The 14,232-nt window shown below is 35.2% G+C and overlaps 1 protein-coding gene across 1 annotated transcript in view; it reads right to left on the reverse strand.

The window, feature by feature from the left end:
• The window catches only part of PROS1 (protein S), a 61,798-nt gene that overhangs the window by 8,633 nt on the left and 38,933 nt on the right, over positions 1-14,232 (reverse strand). Inside the window, exons 9-12 of the mRNA XM_006063932.4 lie at positions 12,897-13,012; positions 9,001-9,190; positions 3,343-3,510; positions 1,719-1,887 (exon numbers count right to left, since the gene is read on the reverse strand). Coding sequence (XP_006063994.1) covers positions 1,719-1,887; positions 3,343-3,510; positions 9,001-9,190; positions 12,897-13,012 — 643 coding nt within the window. The remainder of the gene's footprint in view (positions 1-1,718; positions 1,888-3,342; positions 3,511-9,000; positions 9,191-12,896; positions 13,013-14,232) is intronic.

Raw genomic sequence — 14,232 nt, forward strand, 5'->3', positions numbered from 1 at the left:
CAACAAATTTATTGTAATATTTCTGAGGGAACACCTGAGTGCAGCTGCCAACCCCAGCCCAGTACTTCTCTTCCTTATAGGAGTCAGGTTAGAGCAGTGGGAAAGAGAAGTCTGATCTCTATACATAGGGGTCTGGGATGGTTTGATAATAGAGAAATATTCTGAAGTCAACAGTTAGCTTTGAAATTCTAATAGGAACTCTTCTGTCATTCTCTTATCATAATGCTTAACATTCTTTTTCTTAATTACTAGGTCAATAGTCAATACAACTAGAGGGCAAGCTCTGCAAGTCTCTATCATTACTGCTTTCCTCAGTAGTCACTTAACAAATATTTGCTGAACTGATATGATTTCAAAACAGTTTTGATTTCTAATAATTTGAAATAATTTGTAAACTAACAATCTGAAAATATTAGCTTAAGATCTGAATGAAGTCTTCCCCATTTAATACAAATAAATGTATAACAATAGTCCAAATACCACTTTGAGGCTTTAAAAGGGTGAATGTGAATGGAGAAAATAATTCTCCTTTGACAAGATATTCTTCCATTTAGCCACATCTAACACTATTACATTTTCCACTATAATCCTTTAAAGTCCACCCAAGAGGAAAAAAAACCCTGTATAATCATTTTGAAGTAAGTAAATTTACTGTAGGACATTAACAAACTCAAAATGAACATGCAGATACGGAGAAATTATAATGTAGCATTAAATATTAATTATAAAGTAGGCCACGTTTATGTTATCTGTGAAACAACTAGTTAGTTACTTATGAAAGTAAATTCAGGTACAATAAAACTATCTTCATTTTCTTTTCAGGGCTTTTTTTCCATTGGAACAAATTATCATGGGCCTAGTTTTTTTCTACATTCAATCATCAACTCAATTAACATATTTTTTTTAAATGTTCATATTCAGAACAGAGCTAAAGTTAATGACATTGTATTAATTTACATTAAGAAAACAGAGAGCAATAGTAAGATGCTTCCTTAAAACTGTAGCAATACGTTTAAGGCTGCAAATAAAGTTAAAATATGACTTTTTCTTAAATGAGAGATATTCAAATTAACCCTAAATTCATATTAAATACTGTTAGTAGCTCAAATAATGAACTCATAAAACAGAAAATGACACAGAAGCCAACAAAATAATTAAGATACACAAATACCTAGTAAAAATATGGTGAAATATTCAATTTCAATAGAAACTGGGATAATTAAAACTACAAGATTTACTTTTTCAACTCTCTAATTAGAAACAAAACTTGAGCATAAACTTTCTTCTGTTGGTAAAAGTATAAATTGATAAAGAGAGGTCCTCTGGCAAACCAGCCATTACCCTAAGCACAATGTATATTAAAGGAATTTGAAGGGTAGTCATGAAAACAAGAAAACCTAAGCAGTTTAACTCTTGACTAGATTGATTCAAGCCCTCTCATTAAGAGTCTAGCAAATGGACAGATATGCTTATCTCCAAATGTTAATATGATTTATCTCAGTCTCTACTGTTTTATCTGACACCCACATTTAAGCCAAACATTATTAAATACAGCAGAAAAATAACCCATAGTCAAGAGAAAAAGCAATTAATATGACCAGTTTTAGATATGACGCAGATTTAGTTTCAATTCAAAACAGCAAGGAATTTTTGCTATTTGTTAATGAATAAATTTAAACATTAGTGAGAAGAGAAAGATATAATAGGAGATCACTTACTATAATTTATGCTAAACTGAGCAACTCCAGTACCAGGATAGTAGGAACCCTTCTCCACATTGACAAGACAATGCTTATTTTGTTTTTCTTGAATGATTTCCTTTACTCCTGAAGTTCCTTGATTCATCAAATTCCAGCCTCGAATACATCCATCTAGACGAGGGTTAATCTAACAATATAAAATATAGACCAATGAATGCATTTTAAACTTAGAAAAGGGGGGCTTTATTGATTATATTACTATATCTATTGATATTACTATATTTATTGATTATATTACTGGATACAGGTTTTCATTTAAGGGCAAAATTCTTTCTTTGATGACATTTTAAAATATTTAGAATTTTATCTAAATTTTTTTCAAGGTCTCCTGCAGATGATAATCTTTTCCAGTAAAAGTGCATTTATAACATCAGAGACCTTCACTGGGATCTTAATGATTTTTAACACCTTTAAGCCCCACCTGCCTCTCCTGTATCATCTGGCACTAACTTTTCTGCTTTCTAGTTCCATGTACACTTTTACCTGTGGCTCTGGGTTCTCAGCTGCTTTTGTTTTTCATTAACTGTATTTACAACATAGGTTTGTTTTGCCGTCAAACACGAAGCCTCTTCAGGAACAAAAGTGTTTTGCATTCTTTAGTCTCACCAAAGCATCCTGCCACACTCAGACATGTAGCCATTTCATAAATAGTTGATTCTTTTTGAATAATTTATTTTACTTTTAAAATGTCTTGATTTTATCAATTTCAAAGGACAGATATATTCACTCTAACATGAGTTAACTAACTCAGATTTTATATCATATCACAAATCTTTTAAAAGCTAAGGCAACTGAAATATATATAAAATAGTAAATATTTAAATTAAATCAGTAAGTGTGAAATTGGCAGATCCATGACTTCAAATGAAAAATTTTAAACTCCTCAAGGTCAGTGATCGGTCTCCTTCATGAAACCTTTTCCACAGAGGTTGCTGCTGCTCCTGCTAAGTCACTTCAGTCGTATCCAACTCTGCGCGACCCCTGAGATGGCAGCCCACCAGGCCTTCCCGTCCCTGGGATTCTCCAGGCAAGAACACTGGAGTGGGTTGCCATTTCCTTCTCCAACACATATAGAAAAATCATCTATTATATCTAGCTTCAATTTATGACAGGTGGCAGTTTTATTTCCCATCAAAGATTTTCTTTTAAAAATTCCACCTTACATGCTATACTTGTCTCCCAAATTTTAGTCCTAAAACAGACCTAAGGAAGTCTTACTTTGACTGGCTTCTAGAAAATAATGTACTTTTGGACTCAAATATATGCATTTATATGTCTAATGGCTGAGTATGGACTATTATGATGGTAATATTTAACTGATGCTTGAAGAATTTTTAAAAATCTACTTCTCCATGAGTAATACTGGGAATTTAAACAGGCTCAAAAACACTACATTCATTTTCTTATTTCCTTACTATAATTTCAAAGGGTGATAATGTTATTTTTCCATGTTCAATTCAAGTTTTCACAGTTGGTGTGTTCAACAAAATAACTTCATTTGACTCTCAGAAAAATACATTTTCAAATCTATTACAGATGAAAGATTTCATCCATGATGAATGATACAAGCTTGGATCATTACCGGTCTAATGAGTGCATTTTCCATTTTCCGAGGTACTCCTGCAAAGTATACTTTGGTTTCTAGAAACCCATTGGTGGGCTTAAAAAGGCTTCCAGGCTTATTTATATTCATTACAGCTTCTTTAGCTATTTTTACACTAATACTCTGTTCTAATTCTTCCACAGAGACCTACAATTAAAAAGACAAAAATTATCAAACAACCAAACATTACTGCATTTCATACGAAACACTAAGACTGAAAAATCCTGTTATTATTCCAGTACATAAATTTCCAAAGTAATCATTTTAATGCACTTGTTAATTTGTTCCAATACATTTCACATGTCAAATTAGTATAAAGGTGATAAAAATGCATTTTAGTGTGATAATTCCTGATCAAAACTAAATCAACACCTTATTTTAAAGTTTAAAAATCAGTATTTTTCTATCACATTTAAACATTCATTTATAATATATATCTTTCAATCCCAGTGTGCCATAAAATTAACAGTTTAAAAAAAAGAGAGTCACTCTACAGAATCTTGGGAAAATTTTAAGTGCCCTTATTTTGCATTTGTCTGATAGTATAAATATGAAATCAATAATGTAAATAAATTTTAATATAAATTAAGAGAAGCTAGTACATTCAGTATTATGTTTATTAAACACAAATTATATTTTGTTTCAAAATTCAAATGTAGTTGAGGTCATAAGAAAGCATAATACATTAAATTAAATTGGGCTTTTCCAATTTTGAAAGTAGTTTGGGTTTCTAAAAAAATTGGAAGTAGTGGTAAACAATAAAATTTTTTTTCTTATAAAGGCAATTTGAAGAACCATTGCTGCAATTTCCTCATGTAAAACCGTAGGACTCAAAATGCAAACTCTGCATTTACTTATCAATCGGGGTAACGAGACAATAGGCATATCAAAGCACTACTACAGGAAAGGAAAAATTATCCTCTAAAGTAAAATAACACCCCAGCATAAGCCTTCATTTGTAGCTTTTATGTTATTCTATGTATAGGAGCAAGTTTTGACAAATATTATACTTGAATTTAAGTATTTACATATTGAAACATATTTTTTAATAAATTATATTCTTTTTAATATATATTTAGAGCAGTATACTGGATGTGATAGAGTTTAAAACCACAGACTGACAATAACTCATCTTGGTGTCTTTATGGCCCCCTTTATGCTGAATTTCCAAAAGCTTTCAGTCTATCTTAAATTAAAGGCTGGATCTTAAAAATATACCCCGAATCTGACCACTTCTCAGCACTCCTACTATCAACACCGCAGTCAAAGCTGTCATCTTTTCACTGTGTTATTGCAACAGTCTCCTAATCCCATATCCTGTTTTATCCTTGTGAAAGTGCAAGTGTTAGTCACCCAGTCACGTCTGACTCTGCAACCCCACAGACTGTAGCCTGCCAGCCTCCTCTGTCTATGGAATTCTCCAGGCAAGAATACCTGACTGGGTAGTCATTCCCTTCTCCAGGGGATCTTCCTGACCCAGGTATATAAGCCGGGTCTGCAGGCAGATTCTTTACCGTCTGAGCCACCAGGGAAGCCCATAGTTGTGGCCCACGGGCATAGCTGTTCCGAGGCACGTGGGATCTTCCCAGACCAGGGACTGGACCTCAGATATCAATAACCTCAAATATGCAGTTGACAGCACCCTTATGGCAGAAAGCAAAGAAGAACTAAAGAGCCTCTTAATGAAAATTAAAGAGGAGAGTGGAAAACTAGGCTTAAAACTTAACATTCAGAAAACTAAGATCATGGCATCTGGTCCCATCACTTCAGATGGGGAAACAATGGAAACAGTGCCAGACTTTACTTTTTGGGGCTCCAAAATCACTGCAGATGGTGACTGCAGCCATGAAATTAAAAGACACTTGCTCTTTGGAAGAAAAGCTATGATCAACCCCAACATATTATAAAGCAGAGACCTTATTTTGCCAACAAAGGTCCGTCTAGTCAAAGCTGTGGTTTTTCCTGTAGTCAAGTATGGATGTGAGAGTTGGACTATAACGAAAGTGGAGCGTTGAAGAATTGATGCTTTTGAATTGTGGTTTTGGAGAAGACTCTTGAGAGTCCCATGGACAGCAAGGAGATCCAACCAGTTCACCCTAAAGGAAATCAGTCTTAAATATTCATTGAAAGGACTGATGCTGAAGCTGAAGCTCCAATACTTTGGCCACCTGATGCGAAGAACTGATTCTTGGAAAAGACCTTGATGCTGGCAAAGATTGAAGGCAGGAGGAGAAGGGGGTTGGATGGCATCACCAGCTCAATGCACATGAGTTTGAGCAAACTCCAGGAGTTAGTGATGGACAGGGAAGCATGGTGCGCTGCAGTCCATGGGGTTGCAAAGAGTTAGACATGACTGAGTGACTGAACTGAACTGAGGGATTGAACCCATGTCTTCTGCATTGGCAGGCAGATTGTTTACCACTGAGCCACTATCTTTACTCTCTACAGTTTCCACAAAGTCATTAGGTCCTAACCAGGATCATCTTTTAACATGCAAATTAGATCATATCACTTCTCAAAATCATCTAAGGTCTTTCTACTTAACATAAAATTCAAGGTCTTATTCCAGACCACAGTTCTGACCTCAGTTTTTACTACTCTCTCCCTCTTTCACTCCACTGCATCTACACTCACTTTCATGTAGCTGCTCAAATAAAAATAAACACATCCTCTAGCCTAAGACTGTATTTGCTGTTCATGTGACACAGAATTATCTTCTTTCCAAAATGTCTGATGTCATGTGCCCTCAAGTCTCTGATTTAATGTAATCCCATCAGAGATGGCTTTTCTGATTCCATATGCAAACTCACCATCATCATTCTCTACTGCCTGGCCTTGCTTTTCTTTTTCCTCATAGCATTAATCACTATCTGACATAGCTATTTGTTGACACATTTGTGGTTTTCATCTCATCACCAAAACGCAAGCTCCATAAGAGCAAGGACTTTTGTTTTATTCACTATTGCATCCCCATCACCTAGAAGAAGGAATAGCACAGAAAGTGCTCATAAAATATTTTGTTGGATAAATGAAATTATACAAATTATACATTTTCCACCAATATTAGGATTATACCCAGCTATGAAATATAATAATCACTTATCAATAATCACTTATAAGAATAAATATTCCTACAGGTTATAGCCATTCTAACGACAATCATTACACATTCAATTTTATTTACCTGAATTATAAAACAATTCTAAGTTATACATTTTAATTTCTTATTTTTAACATATTTTATTTAAAATTTTAAAATAATTTAAAATTAGTGAAACAACTGCTATAAGTGAATAGTCCAGTTTATAGGTTAGTTTAATTTAATCACTTTGTCATTAATTAAAATTAAAATACTTATTTAAAATATTTATTTTAAATAATTCCTGTGCTGCATAAATTTGTTTGAAACAGTATAATTCATTAACAATTCATCAGGATTATAAGTTAGTAGGACTACCATGCTACCATACTATCTTTTAAATATAAACGGTATGGAGTGAAAAAAGAAATCCTATTTATCAGTGGGGTGGAAAATGCAAAAATTGTTAAAATATTGAATTACAATTTAAAGAAAAAAACAACAGCACCAAATTTATTACCAAAGTTTCTCTCTGACTTGCTAATGTTCTTAAATTTTATTTTTTCTATAAAACTTGTATTCAGTTTATAGAGGGAGATTTTAATTTAAATGCTTAGCTAAAACATGGGCATATCATTAAATAATAGTTTCTTTTTAATAAGAATAATAAATATAGGAGATGAATGAAACTGAACAGCTGCCTTCCATTCAACCCGTATTCTGTCTTTAACAGGATATAGCTCATGAACAATTCTTCAATAAATACTACTTGCAACTCATGATCACTTCACAGACAAATATTTACCTTCTTTATAGACATTATATCCTACCTAGAAATGTATTTAAATTCACCTTCAAACAGCTGATATTTTCAATTTGTATAAACTCATTGGAAAAAGAGTTCTGTTTACTCTCTTTTACTGCAAAAGTGATTTTAGTGGTTTTAGATAGGTGATTTAGGGACATCTGGCATGAAAGTGTATACTGGAGGAATAGCTGTATGCATGAAATATTACAGATACAGATGTAGTAGGAGAGGTGGTAAAAAAGCTATAGTAATAAGCAACATAAGTCAAAGAATTTTAACAACTTCTCTGACAGTTGCATTTGATCCTGTGAAGCCACAATTCTTTCAAAGTTAGGAGCCCAAAATCCATGGCTGCCAATCAATAGATAGCCCCCTTTTTGGTGAACCACATCTGCACCCAACTATTTATTACACTTTCCTGTAACATATTTCACATTACACCATATTGGTTCACAATGCCACATCTACTATTAAACTGTGAGAGTCTAACCTCAAAGAACATGAACAATCTCTTACTATGGTTTCAGCCCCTTGGACTCAGGAATATAGCATTTTAAACATGCTTACTAAATCCTTATTGAATATATGATTGCAAGAGTGAATAGATATAATGAAATAATTTAGTGATGACTTTACATGGCTGCTTAACATGGACCTTTCTTGTCAGTTCCCATAGACTTATATATATGGAATTTAGAAAGATGGTAACAATAACCCTGTGTACAAGACAGCAAAAGAGACACTGATGTATAGAACAGTCTTATGGACTCTGTGAGAGAGGGAGAGGGTGGGAAGATTTGGGAGAATGGCATTGAAACATGTAAAATAGCATGTATGAAACGAATTGCCAGTCCAGGTTCAATGCACGATACTGGATGCTTGGGGCTGGTGCACTGGGACGACCCAGAGGGATGGAATGGGGAGGGAGGAGGGAGGAGGGTTCAGGTTGGGGAACACACGTATACCTGTGGCGGATTGATTTTGATATTTGGCAAAACTAATACAATTATGTAAAGTTTAAAAATAAAATAAAATTAAAAAAAAAAAAGAAGAAAGTGTCTCTTTGGGGCACCACATTCTAAGGTGAAGCTGATCTTCTCAGATCTTCTCTACTGAAAGTAGCATTGATTTAATTGACATTCTCCCCTCTGTAGACTAACAGTAATCCCTTCTCCAAGATAAGTTCCATTTGAATATAGTAGATTAAAGTTCTATTCTTGATTATTCAAATAAAGACTCACTTTTAGGGATTATCTAAAAATGCTAGTTTCTAAGCATTCTAATTGGTTTCAGCTAGTGCATCTTATTTGTACAAATCCATTAATCTATATGATAATATTTAAAATTAAATTAAATTTTTAATTTTGTTACTACATGTATTTCTCTTTTACATTAAAAATATTGATGGCTATCCAGTGTAGTTGTCCCAGATCAACCCTTGACCTTATAGGTGCAATATCACAGTTCACCAGTGACAGCCACTAAAAAAGGTAAAAAGTTAAAGACAAAATAGTTGTTTTTAACAAAGCTAATAACTGAAAACAACTTCAGTTATGGGAAATCCATACTGTTGAGAGAGAATAACTTCTCAGACCATTTCAGGTATTTACAGTGTGTAGAATACACTTCACACAACATCAGATAAACCCAAACTTATTTTGGTTTGGTATCACTATTAAAGTAATGATTAATGATTTTATACAAACTGCATCAGAATGGAATGATTCTTTATGAGTTCTGCAAAACGTACCATATGCCATAAACCATCATTAATAACTTTGCCTCCAGTTGTCATTTTGGTTGTCTTTTCATTCTTAAACTGAATTTCAATCTTTCCCTCACGAAGCGCAATCAGGAACCAAGCTGAGTGATCAGAAGATTCTGCATACAGGATAACACCTTCTGAATCATATGTCCGGAAATCAAATTCAGCTGAAAATCTGAACAATGGACAAAGAGAGAGCCTGAATAGTGAGAAATATTGAAGATCATGTTTTTCTTTTACTCTTGAACTGGCAAATAGCAGTATGTTGAAAGAGACAACTCTTTCACTAGAAAAAATAAAAAAGGGCAGGATTAAGCTCTTCTTGTGTTATCTCTGGCTCCATGTGTACTTAAAATCAAGCTGTTTTACTTTCTTGCTTATTCGTGGAAACTTTTTTCCAAATGAGCATATGCTTTGATAAATTTTTCATCTTTTGGCATTTGTTTTGAACACTCTTTTAAATGCTGGAATACACATGTACAAATATTGGGCATATTGTCTCAGAGCCTTTTATATACTATATAATCTAACATGAAGATTCTTTTTTTTTCTTCTGTATGGCCTGCCGTGCTGCGATTCATGGGGTCGCAAAGAGTCGGACATGACTGAACGACTGATCTGATCTGATCCATATATGATAAAAAAAGATGTTTAATCCATGATTGGTTCATCCATCAAAGAGCAAATTTTCCCTATGATTTCATATATGTCAGGAAGGAATCACTCACAGAGATATACAAGATAGTATCTGAATGATTTCTAACATAATTAAGTCTTCATGTGTGGTAAAGGAAGGTAAAATCAAAAACTTTTAAATGTATCTGTTAGTTTAATTTTAAGAGCTCTCCAAAACTCTAATTGCACAAATCACTATACTGGAATACACAGAAGGAGAGTTTAAAAGATATAGCCATGTGTTTGAGGCAATCTGAGAAACGCTGGACTGGAAGAAACACAAGCTGGAATCAAGATTGCTGGGAGAAATATCAATAACCTCAGATATGCAGATGACACCACCCTTATGGCAGAAAGTGAAGAGGAACTCAAAAGCCTCTTGATGAAAGTGAAAGTGGAGAGTGAAAAAGTTGGCTTAAAGCTCAACATTCAGAAAACGAAGATCATGGCATCCGGTCCCACCACTTCATGGGAAATAGATGGGAAAACAGTGGAAACAGTGTCAGACTTTATTTTGGGGGGCTCCAAAATCACTGCAGATGGTGACTGCAGCCATGAAATTAAAAGACGCTTACTCCTTGGAAGGAAAGTTATGACCAGCCTAGATAGCATATTCAAAAGCAGAGACATTACTTTGCCAACAAAGGTCCATCTAGTCAAGGCTATGGTTTTTCCTGTGGTCATGTATGGATGTGAGAGTTGGACTGTGAAGAAGGCTGAGCGCTGAGGAATTGATGCTTTTGAACTGTGGTGTTGGAGAAGACTCTTGAGGGTCCCTTGGACTGCAAGGAGATCCAACCAGTCCATTCTGAAGGAGATCAGCCCCGGGATTTCTTTGGAAGGAATGATGCTGAAGCTGAAACTCCAGTACTCTGGCCACCTCATGCGAAGAGTTGACTCATTGGAAAAGACTCTGATGCTGGGAGGGATTGGGGGCAGGAGGAGAAGGGGACGACAGAGGATGAGATGGCTGGATGGCATCACTGACTCGATGGACGTGAGTCTGAGTGAACTCCGGGAGTTGGTGATGGACAGGGAGGCCTGGCGTGCTGCGATTCATGGGGTCGCAAAGAGTCGGACACGACTGAGCGACTGAACTGAACTGAACTGAGCTCTGACAATGCCTGCTGCTATTAAGACATTGAACATATATATAGCTACTACAGGGAAGGATAAAAATCTTAAGAATGCTGGACTGAAAAATAACATATATCAATTCATGGCCTTACGATACTTTAATGAAAATCAGCATTAAAGTTTCCAAGGGACCAGTAAAGCAAAGTGACTGAAAAAAGGTAAACAGGAAACAGGAAAAATAGTTGTATAACTACCAGTCATCTGAGTTAAGTTAAAATAAAGGTAATTTAAATTAAAAAATTAAGATTTCAGATAATTATCAAATATGGCAAGAAAGAATCCCAGACTCTTTCCTTTTCTGTATACAATAGTAATAGTAACAGAGGCATCATTTGTAACGGGCACAAACCTACCTCAAATAGAACAAAGAAAAAGTGATAGAATGAACTTTCTAGCCTTGAGAATTCCAAGGAAATATTATAAAGAGGTAAACGTGGAGTAAAGCTTGTTGGGTAGATCACAATATACTAGGAATTTAAGGAACTCCAATTATATTTAAAAAGAACCATTTTGCTCTGAGTAAGGACTTCTATTCTCTTTCATATTCATCACATTTTGCTGATGTGAAGCATATATTATCTTGCCAAAACCTGAATCTGTGTATGGTCAGGATCTTCTAGAAGTTGATCCTATTATGGAGATAATTTCCTTCTCTTTGTAAAAACATGCTAAACCAGTAATTCAAAGAGTTGTGTTCTGCATATTTTCTGTCTGGAATACATCAGCATACTGATTCAGTACATTGGGGAACAATTCATTCTCTTTCAGAAGTATTGTAGAGTGAAAAAAGTGAACTTGTTAACTTTGGGGCAGCATAAGTATTTGATCCTGGGAAACAGAGTTGAAGAAATTTGCGAAAAAAGAAGCAAAAAGCATTAGCTGTTCTTTGTGTCTTTTACACAGGTGGCAGCTTATAAAAGTTCATCAAGCTGTATATGTAAGATATATGTATATTACATGTATATATTTCTCTGTGTGTATATGTGTGTGTATATACAAACACATATAATACCTCAATAAAAAGTTTAAACTAAATAATAAATACTGAAAGAAAACAATTGTTTGACCAATTTTATCTGATGTTACAGCCCAAGCTTTTGTGAACGGTGAGAAATGAATACCTCTGAAAGTGTCTGAGATAATTAATTCTTCTCTCTCATAATTATTCTCATAGCAAGGAAAGGCTGTCTCCAATCTATATCACTAGAAGATATTCTTTGCTCTCAGATGTTAAAGGGGAAAACCACATTTTTGGGGAAATTAGAGTGCTAAAAGGGCACAATTATATCAGTGAATAAATTTCAGTGTTCCTTAATAATAAAATTTCTATGAATTGAGTTGAATTATTTCATGAGTATTCACTCATATATCTAATGGATTAAATTCTAAATATACATGCTTATCTAATTAAAATATTTTAAAATTTGGATTCTATAATCAGTCTCAAATGTTTCCTTTCCATTATTCCAACAAAATTCCAATTTTTTTCCCCTAGTTCCAACAATGTATGGCTCTGAGAAAATTTGATAAAGTAGCATCATGACTCAAAAACAGAAGCAATTACTCACTCTCCAAAGTCAACCCAACTACAGGAAGAGGAGATAAAGTACTCAGTCAACTAAAATCATGTGACACATTTCTTTAATATACTACTTCAGCAATCTTATCATAGTTTCCTTAATAATTATGAATATAATTATATTCTAAAAGCAGTTTCTTGAATTATTCCCATTACTTAGAAAGCATAAAAAAGAATGAAAATTTCACAAATACATTAAATCCTCTTTTCCAGCTTCTTAAAAATATGTATTCATTAGAATAGGAAGAACTCTGGCTTCAGGTAAAATGATCACTAGGGAAGATCAGCCTAGAACAACCCCAAATGATTCAAGCGTGAAAAATATATGTGAAGGAAAAAAAGAAATTTAGGGTGCCCAATATCATCTGATTGATAATGCACCTAAATTATATGATTGTTAATAAAATTCCATGGATTTAAAACCTTTCAGTGACTCCTTTCTGTCCTGACCTGCCTATTTCTATAATTATCACTGACATTGGTACCTCACCTGGTAGTTTCTGGCAAACGAAATTTTAAATACAAAACGACCCCTACAAACTGCTCCGCCAAGTAAAGCAATTCATAATTTTTGTCAAGGTCCAAAGGAAGGCACACTGGAACAGCCTAGAGAAAAGGCAAAAAAATAAGAAAAAGCATTGGTTACTGCTTGGTGTATGTGTCAGGATATCATGCTTTCTCTGGTTCCTAGTGTTCTTGTCTGGAGAAGGCAATGGCAACCCACTCCAGTACTCTTGCCTGGAAAATCCCACGCAAGGGGGAACCTGGTAGGCTGCAGTCCACGGGGTCGCTAGGAGTTGGACACAACTGAGCGACTTCACTTTCACTTTTCGCTTTTCACTTTCATGAATTGGAGAAGGAAATGGCAACCCACTCCAGTGTTCTTGCCTGGAGAATCCCAGGGATGGGGGAGCCTGGTGGGCCGCCGTCTATGCGGTCGGTCGCACAGAGTCAGACACGACTGAAGCGACTTAGCAGAAGCAGCAGCAGCAGTGTTCTTGTCAAACATATCCTCTCTGATACAATAAAATAAATGCAGAATACCCACGGTAATAACAAAGCAATATCTTTTACTTCCTTGTATAGTCCATCAGTGTAATCTCCAAGAATGCATACTAAGTCACTTTAGTCATGTCTGATTCTTTCTGACCCTATGGACTGTAGCCCGCCAGCCTCCTCTGTCCATGGGATTCTCCAGGCAAGAATACTGGAGTGGGTTGCCATGCCCTCCTCCAGGAGATTTTCCTGACCCAGGGATCAAACCTGTGTCTCCTGTGGGCTCTTGCATGGCAGGTGGATTCCCTACCACTGAGCCAGTTTTATTTATTTGTACCTAGCTTATTTGTTTTTCTTTGGAGTACCATTGCTTTACAATGTTGTGTTAGTTTCTGCTGTAAAATAGAGTGAATAAGCTATGATGTTGTTAGTCGCTCAGTCGCATTTGACTCTTTGTGACCCCATGGACTGTAGCTCACCAGGCTCCTCTGCCCATGGAATTCTCCAGGCAAGAATCCTGGAGTGGGTTGCTATGCCCTTCTCCAGGGGATCTTCCCTACCCAGGGAGTGAACTCAAGTCTCCTGCATTGCAGGCATCTTCTTTATAGCAGAATAAGCTATATCTATACATAAATCTCCTCCCTCTTGAGCCTCCCTCCCACGCACCCTCCATTTGTTTTAAAAGTCTTATTAAGCCAAATTTTTTCTGAGCAAAAGTGTGCTCTCTAGATATCAAAGGAAATGCTGAAAAACCTGAACAGGATAAATATAAAGTAAGAGATCATCATAATCTTCAAGGAAGAAGCCCAGGTGGCTCTGGTGGTAAAGAA

This window comes from Bubalus bubalis, chromosome 1 (assembly GCF_019923935.1).
Source record: "Bubalus bubalis isolate 160015118507 breed Murrah chromosome 1, NDDB_SH_1, whole genome shotgun sequence".
Classification (NCBI taxonomy): Eukaryota; Metazoa; Chordata; class Mammalia; order Artiodactyla; family Bovidae; genus Bubalus; species Bubalus bubalis.